This window comes from Octopus sinensis, linkage group LG11 (genome assembly GCF_006345805.1).
Source record: "Octopus sinensis linkage group LG11, ASM634580v1, whole genome shotgun sequence".
NCBI classification, from domain to species: Eukaryota; Metazoa; Mollusca; class Cephalopoda; order Octopoda; family Octopodidae; genus Octopus; species Octopus sinensis.
In genome coordinates, this window is record NC_043007.1 from 8119139 (window position 1) to 8143850 (window position 24712).

General features: G+C 38.6%; 1 protein-coding gene across 5 annotated transcripts in view; it reads left to right on the forward strand.

The window, feature by feature from the left end:
• The window catches only part of LOC115217207 (MAGUK p55 subfamily member 5-like), a 140476-nt gene that overhangs the window by 52577 nt on the left and 63187 nt on the right, over positions 1 to 24712 (forward strand). For all 5 annotated transcript variants that reach the window (XM_036507045.1, XM_029786847.2, XM_036507046.1 and 2 more), the window contains one exon: positions 11067 to 12023. In XM_036507045.1, coding sequence (XP_036362938.1) covers positions 11067 to 12023 — 957 coding nt within the window. The remainder of the gene's footprint in view (positions 1 to 11066; positions 12024 to 24712) is intronic.

Here is a 24712-nt window from a genome sequence, read left to right on the forward strand (position 1 = left end):
GGTGTGAACATCCAGGATTTCATAAGCTAATGGTTTTTGTTTAATAATATGGCTGAGTGAAAGTACCTCCGCAGAGTATTTGTCATCATCATCAGCATCATTGTCATCATTGTTGTTGCTATCATCATCATCGTTTTACTGCCACCTATCAATCTGCCATGGTTTGGATGGTTCGACAGGATCCAAGAGGTCACAGGACCACATCTCGTTTTAGTGTCTCAGTTTTTGACAAGGTTTCTATGGTTGGGTGCCCTTCCCTATGACAACTGCTTTACAGGGTGTGCTAGCAGCCTTTTTTTTTTTTTTTTGGCACCAGTGCATGTGAGGGTTGCCTTGTAATACACTTTCCCTACAAGAAAAGGTTGGGGATTTTGGTAAAGTATTTTTGAAATAATGTATGGTGAGAGGAACAAGTCTAGTGTTTATTGCTTTACATTTTCGCATGCACACACACACACTTGCTCATTAAATCCTTGTAAAAGTTAATACATACATGGATATATATATATATATATATATATATATATATATATATATATATATTGTATTTCAAAACATGTGTAGAAGAGTCAACTTGTGTATTGAAAATGAAGGAAGACATTTTCAACAGCTCGTATAAATTTCTTTTTAAAAGTTAATGTATTCTTTCGTAGTTTTATACCATCTTATAAATATTTATTTTGCAATAAAATACTTACTGTGGAGAGACTTTCTGAACACCCTGTATATATATCGAATACATATACACATTGTATGTACATTGCTTGTTTGCTGCTCAGCTGTGATTTGATGCTGTGGAGATGACTCTCTCAGAGTGACACGTGTTAATACCCCTGAAAATCATAGTCATAGACAGGCAAGACAACTCACCCCAAATCTCATTCAGGAGGGATAGTCATTCATGTTTCACCATTTTTGTGACACACACACACACCTATATATAATCATCATCACCATATTAATGTTGACTTTTCATTCACCCTATCCAAGCATAGAATTATGATGAGGATACACACACACACACACATATATGTATGGCAAATGGAAGATGGAATATCTGAGAATTTATTATTAATCACAACAATTGTTTCAACACATCTAGAATCGATTCCTCATGGGTGGGACACTCCACAACTGGTTCAGGAGCTTCCGGCAGTGCAGATGTATCTCGTCGGGTGATAAATAAATAAATCCAGACGGAGGAAGTATCTTCATTTATTTAGAAGATCAAAAAATAAAATCACAGATAGCAAAAAGAGAAACGAACACGTAATCCAGTGAGAAAAGTATTTAAAAAAATTCTCTTTTTCTGCATCTGTGATTTTATTTTTGATCTTCTAAATAAATGAAGATATTTCCTCTGTCTGGCTGCTTTTCTTTCTACAAAACAGGAAGTTACATTGCGGAACAGTTATTTTAACGAGTTGTATTTATTTATCACCCAACGAGATACATCTGCACTGCCGGAAGCTCCTGAACCAGTCGTTGAGTGTCCCACTCGAGAGGAATCAATGCTAGATGTGTCGAAACAAGTGTCGTGATTAATAATAAATTCTTGTATATTCCATCTTTCATTTGCCATATACATAACAATCACTGTGAAAGTGACCAAGCTTTACCAGTAAGCTACCAGGTGTAAACCATTCGTTTTTATTATCCATTATGTATATGTATATATATATATATATATATATATATATATATATATATATATACACCTCAATAAGTACAGATGGTTAATGTGTCAATTCACTACAATTGTTTCCAACAAGTTTTTAATTGATTAATGGAGAAATAACATCATTAGGAAAAACTGTTTTTTTCTCAGATGAATACATGAATCACAACATTCCAAAATATTCAAAAGCCAACGGCACGTTTCACAAAATGATTCTATGACTTGTGCCAGTCATAAGAATGAATTTGTGAGTTCAGTTTGGGAGTATTACAGGAGAAAATACTGTGATGTCAGGTGTGGCTCGTGGGGTAACGAAGTTTTATTGCAGTGAAGGAGGTTTGAGGATGGGTTAGAGGAAAAATCAGATCGCGAAGCATCATGGGGGGGGGGCTACAAGACAAAGTTGATTTCTTTTCTTTTTTATTTCTATTCAACGTGAGGTTTTGGGGCCAAGTTCAAAGAGTAAGGTCAACCAGTTATTTATTTAACAACCTTCTATATGTCTCCTCCCACCCCTTCAAGGCAGGAAAAACCTATAAAAGAGAGAGACAGTAAGTCTAAGATGTGCTGATAAGGGCAGAGGGTATCAAATAAGAAGATTGGCCATCATATCAATAATTAGATAAAGAAGTATACAAATATAATGCATACAACATATATAGGCATGGCTGTGTGGGTGGTAAGAAGTTTGCTTCCCAACCACATGGTTCCAGGATCAGTCCCACTGTGTGGCACCTTGGTCAAGTGTCTTCTATAACCTTGGGCCACCCAAAGCCTTGCGAGTGGATTTGGTAGATGGAAACTAAGAGAAGCCTATCGTGTCTGTGATTGTCCCACATTACCATTTGACAACTGGTGTTGATGTGTTTAAGTTCCCATAACTTAGCGATTCAGCAAAAGATACCAACAGAATAAGTAATAAGTTTTGGGGGTTGAGTCATTCAACTAAAAATTATTCTAGGTGTTGCCCCAGCATGGTCACAGTCTAATGACTGAAACAAAAGATAAGATATATAAAATGCATACATACAGAGAGAGAGAGAAGGCATCCACATACTTTCATATATGCATACATGTCACACACACACACACTATTTACTGTGCAATTGTGATACTTTGCCTGACCACATTGGAATACTTTCCATAATCTAATAACAGTCTGAAGATAATAAATCACCAGATTTCAGATAAGGGATTGGTAAAAACTACAAGGATTGAAAGATTTTTGAATACAAGACTGATAAAGAATTATTGTTTAGAACAACCTCATTGCTTTAACACTATTCCCAATAAACCAAGGATTGGCTCTACGTCAGCAACACTGTGAATTATCATTGTACTACTACTACTATAACTATTTCCCAATTTAATCTTAATCTTCTTTAATCCATTTAAGTGATATGTTAAGTCTCCTCCTCCATCTTTTTTCATTTGGAACCTAAGAGATTGATAATTCTGTTTGTCATCTTTTGAAATGAAAACTTTTTATAGAGTGTAGATAGATTTTATTCTATATACTGTACCTTTATGTATGTATATGTACATATATATGTATATATATATATATATATATATATATATATATATATATATATCCTTGTGACCATGCCCGGCATTTTGCCACCATCTCCATCCAGTGGTCTCCCATTCTCTCTCTCTCCTTCTCCTGCACTTCGCTCAGGTTGGGCAACCGTGTATTTTCTTTATGGTAGCACACCTGTTTCTGTCTTCATACCTGATATTTCTCTCTGGCCGGGTAACCTTAGACATCTATATCTGTCTCACTATAACCTTTTCATCATCACCTCCTCCAATGCCTCATCCCCTCTTAAAAGTTTTTTTCTTGCAAGTACTTGGTGACCCTGTCAGTGCAGGTGCCACTTAAAAGCACCCAGTCCACACTGCAATAAAGTGGTTGGTGTCCAAAAGGGCATCCAGCTGTAAAAACCTTGTCAAAACTGACCTCGTCTGTGCTTGTGTCACATAGAAAGCACTAAGTCCACTCTGCTGAGTGATTGGTGTTAGGAAGGGCATCCAGCTGTAAAAACCCTGTCATAAAAGTCACAGAAATCTGGTGCAGGATCCAGCCTGGCCAGCTCTTGTGGTACCATCCCACCCATGCTAGCATGGAACACGGATGTTAAATGATGATGATGATGATGATACAATGAATTCTCTTGTCGTAAATGGCAAATGAGGGTTCAGTAAAATAAAGTAGTAATCGTGTTCTATGGACATGAATGTGTTTCTTGGGGCCTGCTGGTGGCTTGCAGACCATTTTGCAAATGCACATATTTATATATATTCTCGAATAACTAAGCCATCAATAACGATGGTAGGTGTTTTACTAAACTTTGTGATAATTACTAAAGTTTGGTTTGTATGTATGAATATTTGATTTTTTTGATTTGCGGGTATTGTTGAAAAATGTACATGATGGAAGTTGGTGTGTGTGTGTATGTATGTATACATACACACATGCATTCAGTGTGCCTGCAAGGTCATGGTAGGATTTCAGGACTATTCATTGATGTAACACTACACATTTCCTATCCATGTTGAATAAGGGAACAACTGATGAAGTTTACTTACAGTTTAGCACAGTTCAATGTGGCTTCCATTTGTTGCCCAGCACACATCCAATTGATACTCCAGTCGGATGAAGGAGGAAAACTTTGCTGACACACTCTCTATATACATGTATCTACTAGATACACACACACACAGAATTCCTTTTTTAGCAGTGTTAAATTTAAAGTGGGTAAAGCTGCTATAAATAATGGCATGCAAATATTAGGTTGGAATCCTGTTGGATTGAAAGAGTCAAAGACTGCCTTCACCGTTTCCTATCCAAAGGTTCTTTAACCCAATTCTATCTATAGTTTTATTTGCTTCAAGATTCACCCTGCTTAGAATGTATTGTTTCACACTCTTAAAATTTCTAATTTATGATATCAATAGTATATTTGTGTGTGTGTGTGGGCATCCAGCCATAGAAACCATGTCAAAGCAGATATTTGAGCACAACTCAATCCCTGACTCGTTAGGTTCCTTCGAAATATCTATCCTATACCAAGATGGGAGTTGGTTGGTCATTGCTTGTTCTTCTTTTCTCATCTGATCTTTCTTGGGATTCTTACATGCAATCAATTGGTAGCTCTGCTTTCTGTAAGGTTATGCCATTTTTTAAAGTTAAACGACTACCTCTCATCTGAGGCCATTTTGCATCTTTGTATGTCTGCAATTTGTCCTTGACTGGAATTTTGTTGTCATATTCACTCATGTGCATCATCTTGTCATGTGGATCTCCTCAACTAATGTTTTAAATAAGTTTCTAATTTGAGGCAATATTTCTGTGGTTAGATGCTTTTACTGTCACCAACACTCACTTGTTACTAAGCAAGATAATATTATACAGCTTAATAGCTGGACATGTTTCCACAGACGATTAGCAAATGAATAACATCATAGTCTTTCTATGAATGGTGGACTGGTTTACAATTATTGTGAAAATGTCAAGACTAGGAGGCACACACGGGCTCTCTCTCTCTCTCTCTCAAACACACACATTTACATACATACACATATTTGTGTGTACATATATATGTATGTGTTAATGCATATGCATGTATGTGTATATATATCATTATGGCACTCCATTGGCTATGACAACGAGGGTTCCAATCAACGGAACAGCCTGCTTGTGAAATTAACATAGAAGTGGCTGAGTACTCCAGACACATGTACCTGTAACGTAGTTTTCAGGGAGATTCAGTGTGATACAGTGTGCGACAAGGCTGGCCCTTTGAAATACAGGTACAACAGAAATAGAAAGAAAGGGTGAGAGAAAGTTGTGGTGAAAGAGTACAGCAGGGTTTACCAGTAGCCCCTGCTGGAGCCTCGTGGCGCTTTAGGTGTTTTTGCTCAATAAACACTCACAATGCCCTGTCTTGGAATTGAAACCACGATCCTATGACTGCAAGTCGACTGCCCCAAGCAGTGGGCCATTGCACCTCCACACATACATACATTATTCATTTATTTATGTGGCAGCTTTTTTACCGGTGGTTAGGTTGCTGTGATATCTCTAAGCCTCGTGATTTAGAGGAAGTAATATTGTTACTTTATTCAATAAAAATAACAAAAATATTTTAAGATCTGATAATTTGAATATTTTCCATCTCTCCCTTTCCATGTTTTCCTCCTTCCTCATCTTTCTCTCTCTCTCTCTCTCTCTCTCTTCATTTAATGTTGTTCCCTGCTCAGAGTTGGAATATTCCAGATTCCTGATCGATTCTTTATGACAGCCAGTCATTATCTATTTATCTATCTACCTATTTATCCAGTCTTTGTAAATAAAATATTTCATTTTTATAATTATCATTTCACAATCTCCAACCTGCAACCAATCTTTTTTGCCTTCCAAAAAAGCTATATTTGCAATGGCAGGACGTAAATTGGCTGGAAAGATGTCGATTAGGTGGAGAATATCTTTTTCTCTATCCATGTCATTTCCAATCAAACTGACATACGATCAATCATACATTCTCGAACCTTAGTTTTCTTGCTTTCTTGTATTGTTTGTAGCATGAACTGAGAGCAGATGGACTGGTATTTCTAGCAGATCAAGCTACCATGTAGGGAGCATCTCCTATTGGTCCATGTTGCCATGTCTTGATTGAAATAATGTGTTTCCAGTCAAAAGTACTCAATACATCCCACAGTTTTCTGATCAAATAAATTATATTCACAGATTTGCTGCTTTGAAATTTGTCTTTGGATATTTAGAGCTAAAACATTGGAACAAGGCTCTTCTGTTAGTTAGTTAGTTGTGCTATTTGGTCACATTTCTTTGTTCTGAGCTCAAAACTCATTGGAGGTCAAGTAATGCTTCATTCTTTTATGGTTAATGAAATAAAGCACCAGAAGTACAATCATAGATTATTATTATAAAAGAATTAATTATTATTATTATTATTATTGAGGCAGCAAGCTGGCAGAACCGTTAGCACATTGGGCAAAATGCTTAGCAGCACTTTGTCCATTTTGTGTTCAAATTCTGTTGAGGTTGACATTGCCTTTCATTTTCAGGGTTGATAAAATATCGGTTGAGTACTGGAGTTGATGTAATTGACAAGACCCCCTCCCTCAAACATGCTGGCTTTGTGCCAAAATTTGAAATCATTATTATTATCATTATCAAGGTGGTGAGCTGGCAGAATTGTTAACACACTGGGCAAAATGCTTAGCGATATTTCCTGTGTTTGTTCTGAGTTCAATACTTTGTCTTTCATCTTTGCCAGGTTGAGAATAACTAAACCATCGATAATGATGGCAGGTGTTTTACTAAACTTTGTGATAATTACAACAGTTTGATTTGTATGTATGAATATTTGATTTTTTTTGTTTTGCGGGTATTGTTGAAAAATGTACATGATGGAAGTTGCTGTGTGTGTATGTATACATACACACATGCATTCAGTGTGTCTGCAAAGTAACCAATGGGGTGCCATAATGACATCTATATATATATATATATATATATATAGGTGTAGGAGTGGCTGTGAGGTAAGTAGCTTGCTTACAAACTACATGGTTGCAGGTTCAGTCTCACTGCATGGCACCTTGGGCAAGTATCTTCTACTATAGCCTCGGGCCAACCAAAGCCTTGTGAGTGGATTTGGTAGACAGAAACTGGAAAAAGCCCTTCGTATATATATATATATATATATATATATATATATATGTATATGTATGTATGTTTGTGTGTCTGTGTTTGTCCTCCCAACATCGCTTGACAACGGATGCTGGTGTGTTTACGTCCCTGTAACTTAGCGGTTCGGCAAAAGAGACTGATAAAATAAGTACTAGGCTTACAAAGAATAAGTCGATTTGCTCGACTAAAGGCGGTGCTCCAGCATGGCCACAGTCGACTGAAACAAGGAAAACAAGTCGACTGATACAAGTAAAAGATATATATATATATATATATACATACATATATATGTACACACAAATATGTGTGTGTGTGTATGTAAATGTGTATATGTGTGTGTGTGTGAGAGAGAGAGAGCCTTATAGTAATAATATAATTATAGTAATAAATTGTGAAACTACAGTAGTGACCGAGTAAATAATAAGAGAGGGATTATAGTAATTATTATTATTAAGGCAGCAAGCCAGCAGGATCGTTAGCAGATCAAGCGAAATGCTTTACAGTATTTTGTCTACTGCTGCATTCTGAGTTCAAATTCCACCGATGACAACTTTGCCCTTCAGCCTTTCGGGTCATTGAAATAAATGCCAGTTAGACACTGGAGTTGATATAATCGACTTACTCCCTTTACACCTCAAAATTTTCATGGCCTTGTGCCTGTAGTCAAATAGGATTATTTCTATTATTAAGACACTGAGCTGGAAGCACCGTTAATATTTTAGACAAGATAGTTTGTGGCATTTCTTCTGGCTCTTCACATTCTTTGTTCAAAATACTGCCAGGATCAGCTTTTCATCTTTTCAGAGTTGATAAAATTAAAGTGCTGGGGTTGATGAGATCAATTAACCCACTTCTCTCAAAATTCCTAACCTTTTACCAAAATTTGAGGCAATTATTATTCTAACTCTTTATACACTAAGTTCAAATCCTGCAGAGATCAGTGTTGTCTTTTCCACAAGTTGATAAAATAAAGTACCAGTCAAAACCTGGGTTCATGAAATTGATCAACTCCTGCTAAAAATTGCCGGCTTTGTGCCTAAATCAGAAACCATCATCATCATTATCATCGTTATTCCTCTCATCCACTCAGCATTTCATTGTTGGTCTGCCAGTATCAGATGGCTAGATATATCTAACACTTCTCTTATAATCCTTGCTGAGCCAAGCTAAAACAAGGCTTTCTATAGAATCGCATTGTTCTTCTTCATATCCAGCATCTTCAAACAACCATTTCAACTTCTTGCAACTGTTCTTAAGGCTCTTATTACAGTTGCGATAATGACAACTTTTGGCAATTCCAAATTCTCTGAATTTCATATATTACGTCCTGATAGTTTTCTATTATTATTATTATTGTTATCATCATCCCCATCACTCCATTAACGTACTTTCACCTTGGTTATTCAAGGAGAAATATGCCTAATTAGGGCCTATTTATTAAGTTAGTTATTGATTGGATCTGGTGGCATATCTTAACATTTGGCTAATATTTTTTTATTCTTTATTTTTTTGATATTAAATTTTTTTTAAAATTATTTTATGAAATTTGTTTTTTCAATCTTATAAAATTGCTTCACAACAGCAACAACAATAGCAACAACAAATATGCTCATGGGAATTGTTGTTTTTGTTGTTTTAATTCTAGTTTTTACTTTTGTTTTTGCTATTCCTGTTGTTGTTGTTTGTTGTTTTTGTTCATACTTTTGGTGTATATTTAAATGTTATTGTTGGTTTTCTTGTTTTGCTTGTTTATTGCAAGGTTGAATGGTTAAGTAGTTGGCTTTGTGACCATCAGGTCTTGGGTTCAATCCAACAGCACGCAGCATCTTGGGAAAACATTTTTTACCATAGCTTCAGGTCACCCACAAGCTTTGTGAGTGAAATCAGGTTGACAGAAATTCTGTGTGTGTGTGTGTGCATCAGTCTAATTGGCCCATTTCATAGCAATCTGCTGAAGATTGTCCATGGTCCTTTAATACGAATTCACTGTTTTAAATGTTCAAAGAATATAAACCTGAACATAGATATGCATGTGCTCTCTCTCTCTCTCTCTCTCACTCACTCACTCACTCACTCACTCACTCACTCACTCTCTCACTCTCACTCACTCACTCACTCACTCACTCACTCACTCACTCACTCACTCACTCACTCCTCACTCCTCACTCACTCACTCACTCCTCACTCACTCCTCACTCACTCCTCACTCACTCCTCACTCACTCACTCCTCACTCACTCACTCACTCCTCACTCACTCACTCACTCCTCACTCACTCACTCCTCACTCACTCACTCCAAAACCACCATTCTACTGTCCACTTTTTCGTACTTTCATGGATTCGACCAAATTCATTGAGATAGATTTTCTACAGCATGATGATGTTCCTGTTTTCATACAAAGTAATATTTCTCCATGGCCAGACATGTTTTTGTAGAATATCGGAAATTGATGACTTGGCTAGCATGACAGACACAAAATGTCAAGACCCAAACTCATCGCACACGTCTGTCTGTCCATCCATCTATCTATCCAACTGTCTATCTATCTATCTAATCTGTTTTTCTATGTCTCCTGCCCCTTAAATCTAGTCACACTGGGACTGTAGTAGAAGACATCTGCCCAACGTGTCTTACAGTGGGACTGAACCTGAAACCACCTGGCAGAAGATAACTTCTGAACCACACAGCAATATGTGTGTGTACATGTATCCTTCTCTGGCTATTCTGTGGAATTGTAAACCAGCTTCAGCACACTTCAGGTGATGCTGGTCATTTGCCATCTTCCACGGAAAACCTGTCCCCTGCCATTTTGCCAGTTTAATGCTGAAGGGCCGCCTCAGGGGTAATATTAGGTTGTTTGGAAACAAGTTTGGGCTGGCAATGGTGACCACTGGGCTATGCTAAACCTACCTCAATGTATTCTGTTTGACCCATGGAAAAATGGATTTTAAAATGATTATGATATGTACAGCAAGCTTCTTTCAGTTTCCATCTACCAAATCCACTCTTACGAATTTGGTTGGCCCTGACTACAGTAGAAGTACTAGCACAAGATGCTGTGTGGTTGGACTGAACCCGAAACCATAAAATTGAGCAGCATTTGGGGAAATACCTCTGGATTCGTTCTGGTTCTTTATATTTTGGGTTCGAATCCCACCAAAGCCAACTTTACCGTTTAATCCTCCAAAGTTGATAAAATAAAGCACCAGTCAGTGCTGTCTTAAGGCATGAGCTCATTGGGAAGTTGCTCCGGGAGGTGGGGTGCCTCACATGTCTAGGGGCCCAGTTCTAATCTATGTGTGCCATAATCTTGCTGTCAATGAATAGATACTATAGTGCCCAATGCCCTGATTTTCCTTGGGGGTCCATAATGCTACTAAGATGACCCTGGTACCAGTTATGTCCTGGGGTTGACATTAACACTCTCTTCTCAAAATTGCTGACTTTGCACTTAAATCAGAAACAACCGTTGTTGTTGTTGTTGTTGTTCTTACTTGTTGGTCAACTTCATTTTTTCATCTTTCTATGGGGATGGTCACTAAAAGGATGCATTAGCTAAATATAGTTGAACCAGATCAACTATATCTCGATCTCCCTTCTCCTCCCACCCTTTTTGCTTGTTTGAAATATTATGCTTTGTATTAATTTTTTTTCTTTTTCTTTTTTTTTAGTTCCTGAAATTAATTTTGTAGAGGATGCTTATAATATTTCTGTCCAAAGGGATTTGGCAGAGCTGGCAGACACCTATGCTAACAGCAACTACCATTCCAATGATATGACCAAACTTTCATCAGACGAGGAAAAAACTAAAAAAGAGAACGTTGTTGATACACCTGGAAATTTACCTGACGAAAGGAAGAGAGTTTTACCTCTCGAAGAAAACAGTAGACTTTCAGGTAAACCTTATATTGAAGGGGCCAAATCTCAATCATTGGGGATGACCCTTACAGAAGACCAAGAAATGAATGGGTATTCAGACTCAAAGAGAAAGCAAGTTGGAATTCCCAGTAATAGGGGTAGCAGTGAAATACCCTTAATAGAGAACGTCAATAAACAGACACGACTTGTTTATACACCGAAAACTGGCAGCCTAAATTCTTTAAATAATTCTCAGTATGTGAATGTTGATTCCTTTCAGAATCCCTATGAAATGGAAGACCGAGGACCCCACCGAGAAATGGCAGTTGATTGCCCTGAAAACTTTATTGGCACTGTCAAGTCCACTCCCCGGTATCCACCACCATCTTCGACCCCTACAAAACCTAAAATATCCTCTCCCCAACAATCTGCTAGTAACTCAAGGGAGAATTTGTCAAATGAAGCTATCTATAAGAATACCAATACTTTGCCACAGCGACTTCCAACTCAAGAAGAACTCCAACGTGCTCAGATGCACCAAGAATACCTCAACAAGAGAAAGGAAGAGGAAGCTCGCCTCGAACGAGAAAATGAGTTCTTGCGGAAATCTCTTCGGGAATCTCAAAGGTTGCGAGCATTAGAAAGCAAACAGGTGTCGAAGCCCCCCACCGGATATGTTAATACAGGCTTCACTGAAGACGCCACCGACAGCAAACTACCCGTCACATCTAACCAAAGCAGTAAACAAGAGTACATGACCAAAAACATCAGTAAGTGATTTTATATTTTTTATGTCTTTCTATTGTCTTGTATGGCAAATTGGCAGAACCATTAATGCAGAACGTCTCTCTTTTTCTTTTTAAGTATTACTCCTTTTCTTCTATAAACATTTTTTCTACACCCACTTGTTATGACCCAATAAACCTTCCTCCATTGTTTTGACTCTCATTCTTTTCCTGTGACTAATGCTTCTTCCGTGTCTCATTGCTATGATTCAAAGCACCGCCACCCATTTTTAATGTTCTTACTCATAGTATCAGATCAGCATAACTTAGTTCCAGATTCTAGTTTGGTGTCAAAGGCTGCTTACCCCAGCACCACCACCACTCTGATGCAAATGAATACTTCTAAGCTTGGTTAGGTTAGTTGGTCCCCATTGCTCTGTAAGGGGTGTGGCCCCCGGTTTCCTGGTTTCTCTGATGTGTATGTCCCTCCTCTGGATGGGAAACCAGTCCCTCACAGGATTACTCCTGAGTGGACTGGAGCCATGTGAAATGAAGTGTTTTGCATTACCCTGTCCAGGAATTGAAACCACAATCTTACAATCATGACTCCATCCCCCAACCTCTAATCCATGCTAGACATAGGTGGTATATATTCAGTTTTGGTTACTTACTTATTCACATTTTGAAGTCTATTATTATTGATTTTGTTGTTTTTATTGGGATTTTTATTGTTGTTGTGATTGTTGCTAACAAGCAGTTTATCATTGATATTAAATTTAATATTCTTACTGAAGTTAATATTTAACTCTTTAACTGTGTAATTAAATTTCATGGTCACTCTTGTAATGATGTTAATTATCCACCAAAAAAAATAGAATTGATATTTTCTGCTTCTGAAAGTAATTGATCTTTGCATTGTAAAACAATATTTCCTGAAATATATGGTGGCAGGATCTGAAAAGTTGACTTTTGTAAAATGTTTTACTGGGATGTCTGCATTTCTCACAGAATAAAGAGAGGATTTCTTTTGAACCCCCGGATAAAACTGCTTTCCATAACAGAATTCAAGGAGTAAAAAATCTGTACAAATTCAGCTTTTGTCTGCCTCCATGCTGCATCCTTTGTCCCCAGTTGCCATAAACCAATTTTCCTCAAGGGATGGAACAGCTCATTTTTGAGAAGCACTTTGACAGAACATAGAACAAAATAAATTCCTGGAGGTAGTTGTTCTAGCTCCCCCCCCCACCTCTCTCCCTGCTCCAACTTTAGCCATGTTGTTACCATATTCCATTTGAAATACACTGCCAGGGCTTCTGTTTTAAAGCCTTGTATTTTTTCTATTTGTCTCTTTTGCTGGACTGCTAAGTTAGGGAAATGTAAACACATCAATGGCATTTGTTAAGCAGTGATGAGGGACAAAGACACACACACAGAGGCTTCTTTCAGTTTCCATATACCAAATTCACTCACAAGGTTTTGGCTGGCCCGAGGCTATAGTAGAAGATGCCTCATGTGCCACACCATGGGACTGAATCCAGAACCATGTGGTTGGGAAGCAAGCTCCTTACTCCTCAGCCATGGTTGCACCCATGGTTTTCTTTTACTTGTTTCAGTCATTTGACTGTGGCCATGCTGGAGCACTGCCATTGGTTGGTTATTTTGCGTGTAATTTTCTTTTGCAGTCAGAAGTGGAGAGTCTGTAGAGCATCAGAAAAAAATGTCTTGCAGGATCTATTCTGGGTCTGTATGCTCTGAGTCTAGAACCCACCAAGGTCATCTTTGCCTATCACCTCTCTGGTAATTGGTAAAAATAAAGTACCGGCCAAGTACAGGGGATGATGGTATTGATTGAACCTTTCTCTTCAGAATTGCTAGCTTTGTACATAAACCAGGACGGATGGTGAACTGGTAGAACCATTAACATACCAAACAATAGGCTTGGCAGCATTTCATCTGGTCTTATGTTCTGACTTAAATTTCACCAAAGTCAACTTTGCATCTCATCCTCTCAGGGTCAATATATAAATATCAGTCAATTTTATAATTGACTCCCTCCTTCCCTCAAAAGCTGTTGATCTTCTCTCAAGATTTGAAATCATCATCATTCTTATTGTTATGAAGGCATTGAGCTGGCAGAATCGTTAGCACGCCGGACGAAATGCCTAGTGGTATTTCATCCATTGCTACGTTCTGAGTTCAAATTCTGCCATGGTCAATTTTGCCTTTCATCCTTTTGGGGGTCAATAAATTAAGTTCCAGTGAAACACTGGGGTCGATGTAATTGACTTGTCCCCTCCCACCAAATTTCAGGCCTTGCACCTTTAGTAGAAAGGATTATTATTAAGGCAGTGAAACAAATACCAATTTAAAAAACAAAAGTTACCTTAAAGTAAAATAAAATAAACAAATTTATCATTTGTATAACTTCTCCCATAACTATGGTTGTTAACTCCCTTGCTCCCTTGTCTTCTGTTTCTTCAATTATTTCTCTCCCACTGTGTGTAGCATTTCTTTACACATTGCCTGCCACAAAGCCTAGTATGCATGCGCACTCATTCTTCACTTGTGTTAACTCTCTGTGTCTGTCTTTTATCCCCCCTCTCTTATTGCCCTCCTGGGGGCAGTGTAAAGTTCAAAGAAAAGTGGGGCAATAATGGGGGTAGTGATTCATGTAAAAACAACAAAATAATAGGTTCATTAGGTTAAGTTTTATTTGTGAAATAAAATTGCTTTGAATTCGTTTCAGAAAGAGGTCTGTGTTTTTGGTGGTTAGTTGGGGTGTTGGTGCTAGGAATGTGGCCCAGCTGTCAAAGGAGCAGCAACCCAAAAGAGTTTGGGAACCACTAACGTAAAACATGCCTGAACAAATTTAACCAACGCACAGTTATATCAGCCATTATTATATGGAGACTTTTGCATTGCATGTGTGAATTTATTCCTATTGCACTCCAAAGTGTTTTCGCATTGCCCTGAATATAAGGTGTACTTTACAGTTCAAATCATCCCTAAATACTGAAATCTGTGTTGCTATGCACTATTATTACACAAGTCAGACCAGTTTCACACTGTCCTAGTTTGTATACATTGTACAGGGTGGCCCAAAAGTAGGCTTACAGTTATTACGTAGCTGCTTTAAATTTCTTTTAAAACATTTTATTACATTTAAATTCTTTCTCTGATGAAGGCCTAAGAAAACTAGAAACTAGTGATATCAGTCACGTACTTTCAATCCACAGAGAAATATATTCTTTGGAGTAAGCATTTTATTTCCTTTCCATAGTGTGGATAAAAAAAAATATGGTTAACTTTAACCCATTTGTTACCATATTTCTTTTGAGATGCTCTGTTTCTTTCAGTTAATTTTAAATATAACAAAGAATTTAGTAAAATAACTTGGTTGTTAGGAACATAAATTGTGACTAATGTTTGGTGGAAAATTTTAATTAAGAACTTTTGAAAACAAGACATTTGTACCAGAGAGCCAGAGGCAGTTTCAGCCGGGTTGGTGTCGAAAGGATTAAGATATATCATGCAACTCAAATCATTATCATCATCATCGTCATCATCATCATCATTTTAATCTCCACTTTTCCATGCTGGCATGTGTTGGATAGGATTTGTTGTGGCAGATTTTTCTGTGGTCAGATGCCCTTCCTGTTACCAATCCTCATCTATGCCCAAGCAAAGTAATATCCCCTCCCAACCCCATGACAAGGACATGTCTTCGCAAAAGACTGGAAATGAGAGACTTAGCCTCTATGAATGTGACTCTTGTTTAGAGCCATCTCATGATGCCAAGACAAGGGGACATGAATACACACAACATGCTTCTGTCTATGAAATCACTCACAAGACTTTAGTCTGCCTGAGACTATGAAAGAAGCCAAGGTGCCATGCAGTGGGACTGAACCTGAAACCATATGGTTGGGAAGCAAGCTTCTTAACCACTCAGCCATTTCTACAGATTCCAAGAGCACCAAAATTAAATGAGAGAATCCAATCATTTTCACATAATCGCCATTGGTTATATTTCCAAAATCCTTCTTAAAACAGGGAAATTTAATGTATGTATATTTTTAAGGACACAGGCACAGCTGTGTGGTTAAGGAGCTGGCTTTGCAAACCATATGGTTTCAAGTTCAGTCCCACTGCACAGCACCTTGGGCAAGTGTCTTCTACTATAGCTCCAGGCTGACCAATGCCTAGTAAGTGAATCTAGCAGATGGAAACTGTGTAGAAGCCTATCATTTGTATGTATATTTATGTGTGCCTTCATGTTGGTTTGTTTACTCCCTCATAACTTGGTGGTTCAACAAAACAGCCATAAACATACCATCCTTTTATTATTGGTTTCTTTTCTTTTCTTTTTTTTTTCTTTTTTTTCTAAACCTTATTGAATATGTCTATCCACTTTTTAAAGATATCACCAAGTATTCAGTACAATATTTGGCTGCTATTTCTACCAAGCAACCATGTTGAGATTCCCTCATTTAAATGTCTTGAGATGTCTGTTACATAATGCACAATGTATGCATGCATTAAATATTTTGTTAAAAGTTACCTATTTTGTAAAAACAAGTTTTCTCAGTGGCCTTTTATGACACGTTCCTTCAGGCAATCTGTGAAACAGTTAATCTTTGCATTTTTGTAAAAAACCCCAGCTTAAAACTGCTAAGCCTGCTAAAGTATACCCACCCACCGACCCCACTTTTTACTATAAGTTTATGTGTACATACAGCCCCTCCACTTAATAGTAGAGAGGCTGTCAGTAGGTGCAAGCATGGTTGTAGGGGTAGGTGTAGACTTGATTGTCAAGAATAATCCTCTCAGACCTGGGCCTACATGTCTAACTTTCCCCTTCGTCAAGGCTCCTGAGCAGAAAATAGTTACAAACACAGCTCAAGAGTAATGGTTGCAGGCAAACTAATGACCAGAATCACAAAAAATTTAGGAGAATAATGACAATAGGCCTATCTTTTAATTGTCATAGATGTTCATAGCAGGTAAACTAATCGACAGAATCCGCCCCCCCCCCCCCAAAAAAAATCAAGAGAATAACAATGATAGGCCAGTCTCTCAACTACTGTATTTGTTCACTCAAATCACTGCTTTCCTCATCATTTCCATCAGTAATTTCTGCAACTGTAAAAAGTCTACGCTTGGCTTGTTTACCAGATGACGTGCTGGGTTCATCACACACTTGTGTCATTGCAAAAATCCATTTTTTTACCTTATTAAAAACAAAAATGAGCAACAGGTATGGAACCTACCATAAGCAATGAGTCATAATGTCACCTTACCACAAAGCTGCTGCTGTAATGTGATCAGTTGTCTAAGTTTAGTATTTTATCTTGGTTTCCCTATGTGTGTGTTGTGCGTTACTGCTTTAATGGGAATCCGGTAGAGATTATATTTAGGATATTCCTGCTATACCAGGAACACAGCATGATAGGGTTAAGATGCTCACTTGGCAAACATGCAGCTCCCGGTTCACTCCCACTGTGTGGTACCTTAAGCAAGTATCTTCTACTTTAGCCCCAGGCCTTCTGAGTGGATTTGGTGGGTAGAAACTGAAAGAATCCTGTGATATGTGTGTGTGTTTTGTGTGTGTACTTCCCTTTCTTGACATCACTGGACACTTGTGAATGAATGGTCATCATAAGCAGTGTCATTCATTTCAAATCTTCTATGAAAATATGTCTGACCGTGGGGAAACCCTACCTGCTTGGCAACCAGTGGGTGTTGGGGACAAGAAGAATATCTGGCTGTAAAAGACACGTCTCAACTAATCCTGCCTGATTCATGCAAACGTGTAAAAGTGGATGTTACAATGATAACAACAACAAAGATGATGGTGGTAGTGGCGGTGAGGGTGGTGGTGGTAGCAGTGTTGGTGGTGATGGTGATGGTAGTGGTGGCAGTGATGATCGGATGCTTACTAACTTCTCCAAATGAATTTGTTTTGCTCGGATGAATTTACTTTGGTTTGTGTGTTTGTATATTCATAAAAGAGGAAAACAAGTCAGGTTGATAGATAATTTGTGACAGTGGTGAATGAGCACATGTATCTGGGAGAGCGGAACCTTTGAGGATATCACCGCCTCCACCCCACACTCTCCTATACTTGAGTGACACTTCTTTTATTGACCTTAGAAGGATGAAAAGCAAAGTTAATCACAATGGAATCCAAGCTGGGGTTGTAAGTCAACACTACAAATTACGTTGTTCAGTGCCTGACTGATCCTACCATCCAGCAGTCTCAGTCATTAATCATCATCATTATCATTATTTTAACGTCCATTTTCCATGCCTGCATGGGTTAGGTGAGAATACCTTGGAGTAGAGTTTTCTATGGCCTGATGCTCTTCCTGACCCAGTTCTCACCTGTTTCCATTCAAGGTGATAATCTCTCAGTCTATTAAGCAATATATAGCCTGGGCATGGTTATGTAGAGACCTGGAAACAAACAACATTAACTGTAAGCAAAGGGGCTTACCACCCTTACAAAGATTGGGCAACAGGTTAAGTAACCTGGACTGGTTTTCATGGTGGATTACAAGCAAACTACTGGGTTTGTACAGAAGAGTGATACTCTTCTATACGAAAAACTGAACACATGTGAAGACGAAGGCATGTTATATGCAGGCATTGCAGTAGGTCTGACATGGCTGTGGGGTTAAGAATCTTGTATCGCAATCTTGTGGGTTCAGATTCAGCCCCACTGCATGGCACCTTGGCTGAATGTCTTCTACTGTGGCTTTGGGTTGACCAAAGCTTTGTGAGTAGATTTGGTAGATGGAAACTGAAAGAAGCCCATCTTGTGTGTGTGTGTATGTATATACCTTCGTCTTGAAATCATGTGATGGTTGTAAATAAGCAGCACTATTTTCTGTCAATAACATGTCTGGTTGTGGAAAATCTCCCCAAATGAATTCATCCAACCCATGCAAACATGGAAAAGTGGACGTGAAAATGATGATGATTACTTACACAAACTCAGAAGCCCATACACATGCATACGTGCATGCACACGCACACACACACACACACGTAAGCCTTGGTGGTTTTATGCCAGGTAATAAGAAGTTCATGCTTTAAGTTCTTATTACCTAACCTAAAGTCGCCCCTTTCTGTACTGCAGCCGCATTCAGTCAAAGAAGACCCTAGTCTTTTGTGCTACATGGCAACCTCACTAGTGCTGGTGCTATGAGCAAAGCAACCAGTGCACTCCCTAATGTTGTTGGCGTTAATAAGGATGTCCACAGCCATAGAAGCCATGTCAGAGCAGAGATTGAAGCATGGTGCTGTCTTCCAACTCCATCAGATCTTATCTGCCCAATCCACATCAGCATGGAAGACGGGTGTAGAAAGGATGATGATGTATAAAATGAGCAGGCTTCTTCCATTTCTGCCCAACAATTTCTTTCACAAGTTACTGGTTGACCTGTGGGTTGACCAACAGAGGATTCCAACCTACAGTTTTTACATAATGAGACTGAACTCTTATTCACTGGGTTCAAAAGTGAAATTCTTAACCACACAACCATACCTGTGCCTCTCTATCAATAACAATATGTGCGTGTGTGTGTGTAATGTACATCATCATTGTTTAGTGTCTGCTTTCCATGCTGGCATGGGTTGGACTGTTTGACTAAAACTGATGAGCTATAAGTTTTATACCAGGTTCCAATCTGATTTGGCATGGTTTCTATGGCTGGATGCCCTTCCTAGCACCAAGGGCATAATGGGTGCAAATTATGTGGCATTGGCCACAACTACAATTCCACTTGGCTTGACAAGTTTTCTCAAGCACAGCATATCATCGAAGGTCTCAGTCTCTTGTCATAAAATTTTTGGTGTTATATCTTAGTGCTGCCGGCTCAAGTCAAATAGATTGAGTTTGGAACTACCTTAACTCTTAAAAGATAAAAAGCTGAATCATCTGAAGTGAGATTTTAACTTGAATTAATAAATTACTATATCTAACATTAATTATTTAGTCAAAATGGTGTAATAAAGAATAGTAGTAATTTTTAACTTTGGCTTTGTGTCCTAAATCTTGGGAGAGGAAACAATTGAATTAATCCCAACACTTGCATGATATTTATGTGATCAACCCTGGAAGGAATTGAACTTGAGATATTATGAAACCTAGACCAAGGCAACATCATCTTATCCTGCCATTAATTATCCTATGACTTTGTGTCTTGATTGGGTTTTTTTACTGTGGAACTTGTTATTTGTGAACAAGTTAATAGCACTAAAATACAAAAATATACCAAGTTTTATTAACTTGAAAAACTAGATGAGCATCAAATATTTTAAGAGGATTTATGAATGTGATTACCTGCCTAATCTCTCACCTTACCAGAAATGACAACCAAATTTCCCTCAAATCTAAAAAAAAATAAGGGAGAAAGTTCACTTTACTCTTTTACTTGTTTCAGTCATTTGACTGCAGCCTTGCTGGAGCACCGCCTTTAGTCGAGCAAATTGACCCCAGGACTTATTCTTTGTAAGCCTAGTACTTACTCTAACGGTTTCTTTTGCTGAACCGCTAAGTTACGGGGACGTAAAAACACTAGCATTGGTTGTCAAGCAATGTTTGGGGGACAAACACAGACACACAAACATATACACACACATGCATATACATATATATACATATATACAATGGGCTTCTTTCAGTTTCCATCTACCAAATCCACTCACAAAGCTTTGGTTGGCCCGAGGCTATAGTAGAAGACACTTGCCCGAGATGCCATGCAGTGGGACTGAACCTGGAACCATGTGGTCGGTAAGCAAGCTACTTACCACACAGCCACTCCTGCACCCATTGTAGCTGAGTGAATCACTCATTAAATAAAATGAAAGGCTGAAGTGACCGTTGCTTGGATTGAATGGATCTGGACCCAACACTGTGTTTGAATGGAAGATAGAAGTGCTTATGGCTAAAATGCCTTTCCTTGTCGTTCAGCTCAAACAGAACTCTGCTTCAGCCAAACCTCACCATATTTAGCCATGTTGAACTTCATGAATTGTTAGCTATAGCCAACTCTTTCTTATTCTGTAAAATGTGGTTGAGATGATTACTGTGGTACCTTTCGTGGGTCAATTATGTTGACCCCACCCCCACCCCGCCCATCAAGTACTGGGGTTGATGTAGTTGATTTAATCCTTCCCTTCAAAATTACTGGCCTTGTGCCTATAGTAGAAAGGATCATTATTATTATTATTATTATTATTATTGTTATTGTTATTAAGGTGGCCAGCTGACGAAATCACTAGCATGCTGGGTGAAATGCTTAGTGGCACTTCACCTGTCTTTACGTTCTGAGTCCAAATTCTGCTATGTTGGACTTTTTGAGTTTATGAAATTTGGAAGCACTCCGTCGGTTACGACGACGAGGGTTCCGGTTGATCCAAATCAACGGAACAGCCTGCTCGTGAAATTAACGTGTAAGTGGCTGAGCACTCCACAGACACGTGTACCCTTAACGTAGTTCTCGGGGATATTCAGCGTGACACAGAGAGTGACAAGGCCGGCCCTTTGAAATACAGGTACAACAGAAACAGGAAGTAAGAGTGAGATAAAGTTGTGGTGAAAGAGTACAGCAGGGATCACCACCATCCCCTGCCGGAGCCTCGTGGAGCTTTAGGTGTTTTCGCTCAATAAACACTCACAACGCCCGGTCTGGGAATTGAAACCGCGATCCTATGACCGCGAGTCCGCTGCCCTAACCACTGGGCCATTGCACCTCCACAGTTTATGAAATAAGCCCCATTTGAACACTGGGTTCGATGTAATCAACAAGCCCCCCCCCATTCCCAAATTTCAGGCCTTCTGCCTTCACTAGAAAGGATTCTTCTTTTTCTTCTTCTTATTATTATTATTATAATGGTGGCAAGCTGGCAGAAGCATTAGCACACCGGGTGAAATGCTTAGTGGTATTTCATCTGTCTTTACGTTCTGAGTTCAAATTCCACCATGGTTGACTTTGCCTTTCATCCTTTCGGGGTCAATAAATTAAGCACCTGTTGAGTACTGGGGTCGATTTAATTGACTGGCCCTTCTTCCACCAAAATTTTGAGCCTTGTGCCTAGAGTAGAAAGTATTATTATTATTATTGGGGCAGTGAGCTGGCAGAACTGTTAACATGTGTGACAAAATGCTTTGTGGCATTTTTTCTGGCCCTTTACTGAGCTCAAATCCTGCTGAAGGCAGGCACTAAAATCCTGCTGAAGCTCAAATCCTACTGAAGGCAGCTTTGCCTTTCCTCTTTTCAGAGTCAATAAAATAGAGTACCAGTCACGTACTGGAGCTGGTATTATTGGTTGTCTCCCTCTCCCTAAAATTGCTGGCATTGTGCCAAAACATGAAATTATTATTCATCTATTTTTTTTTCTCTCTGTGCAAATATGACCTCACCTCCACAGGTTCATTCCACATACAATCATCCCTGGTACGAGAAATCTGCCCTCATTCGCCCACCTCTGTTTGGAACTAGACATGATTCTTCTCCATCAGGAAATACATGTAACATCTATTTACATATATACGATATGTACCATTTACGATATGTAACATTTGTGTTTTTTTTGTTAATTTGCAATAATAATTGGCAGGTGATGCCAGTATCACTACTGAGATCAACTGGTTAATAATAAAAACACCGCAAGCTGTGACTAAGAGATGTAATGATAATCTAAAAATCTGAAGAAGGATAGAAACATTACAAGCATTTGTCAGTTTTTATCAACTCAATCGTGTTCAGGAATTCTTGTTTGTGGCTTTTATTGCTTCTCAATCAGATATGCCATCACATTGGATACATTCCTTGGTGCGATTACATCAAACCTTCTTCCTAAGCTACCAATCAAAAGAGGCCAAGTTCTTGGCTATTAGTCCTCACCCTCTCTCTCCCTCTCTTTTATTCTCTCTCTCTCTCTCTCCTTTTGTTTTTCATGGTTGTGTTTGCTCTTTTCTTATTTATTTATTCTCAATTCCGATTATGAGGACTGATAGTGAAGTCTGACGTAAAGGGGATCTATAAGTATAATATTTTCGCATGCTTTCAGTTATTGGGCTCTGGCCATGCTGGGGCAACCAATTGTAAAAAGTTTTGAGTGGCTGTGTGGTAAGTAGCTTGCTTACCAACCACATGGTTCTAGCTTCAGCCCCACTGCGCGATACCTTGGGCACGTGTCTTCTATAGCCTCAGGCCGACCAAAACTTTGTGAATGGATTTGATAGACGGAAACTGAAAGAAGCCCATTGTATATATACATGTGTGTGTTTGCCCCCAAACATCGTATGTCAACTGATGCTGGTGTGTTTACATCCCCACAACTTAGCAAACTTAGCAGTTCGGCAAAAGAGACCGATAGAATAAGTACTAGGCTTACAAAAAGTCCTGGGGTCATTTGCTTGACTACAGGTGGTACTCCAGCATGGCCGCAATCAAATGATCATTATGATTTTAGGGGGGTTTATTTTATTTATCTCCGTTTGTGAAAGGCAAAGTCATTTTTCTCCCCATAAAGTAATGTAACTTGATAACCCTGGTTCACACTGGTAAAACCATACAATGACACAGATACACACATACTGACATGTATATGTCTGTGTGTGTGTGTGTGTTGATTGGTTGAATAAGCTGTCAGGTGAAACCTGAGCTTCCAGTCAACCTGAACTTTATGATAAATATAACTGTTCTCTTGTATGTATATAATATTACACTCTCAGAGTGGTTGGCATTAGGAAGGGCATCCAGCTGTAGAAACTCTGCCAGATCGGATTGGAGCCTGATGCAGCCATCTGGTTCGCCAGTCCTCAGTCAAATCGTCCAACCCATGCTAGCATGGAAAGCGGACGTTAAACGAGGAATCGTTGATCCACTGGTGTCTGCAGTTGACATTTAACCAAGGTGCAGTGTGGTGTATTAGGACAGTCGTTATATATAATATACAATAATGTGGTCGCAGAGTAAACTTCTTCTTAATCACATCATTACGCCAGCCCATGTCTGTGTGTCTTGTTTTCTGTAAGTTTTAGATATGAGTGCATATACATACCATGTTCTTGATGGTGAGTCAATCAGAGAGCATCTAAGTGGTTTCTTGACCAGCTAGAAATAACAGTCAAAATTCCTTCAAATCACACTGTTATGTTTAAAAAAGAGGGAATAATTCTTTTCTACTCTAGGCACAAGGCTCCAAATTTTGTAGGGAGGAGGTCAGTCGATTAGATCGACCCCAGTATGCAGCTGGTACTTAACTTAACCCTGAAAGGATGAAAGGCAAAGTCAACCTTGGCAGAATTTGAACTCAGAACGTAAAAACAGAAGAATTACTGCTAAGCATTTTGCCCAGCATGCCAACTTTTCTGCCATTTCGCCGCCTTAAAAGGAGGGGATAGTTAGAACTAGAATGTTTTTGATCATAGTTTTGCTCTGTCCAGACTGACCTAAATCATAACAACAACATTTTTCTAATCATTTGAGATTCTTCGGATTCTAGCCTACTGGAGACCACTGCTGGTCCTACAATAAACATTTCATGTTTAAAATGATCTCCTATAAAAAAAAAATCATGTTAAATTAAGTTCTAAACACCAGATTAATTAGGACAAACTTACTTTACTAAATTCATCATTATTTTCAACAGAAATATGGTTACAAAATGGATTAAAACTAAGTAGGTTATGATTATCGAAACCAGATTTAAAATATCCG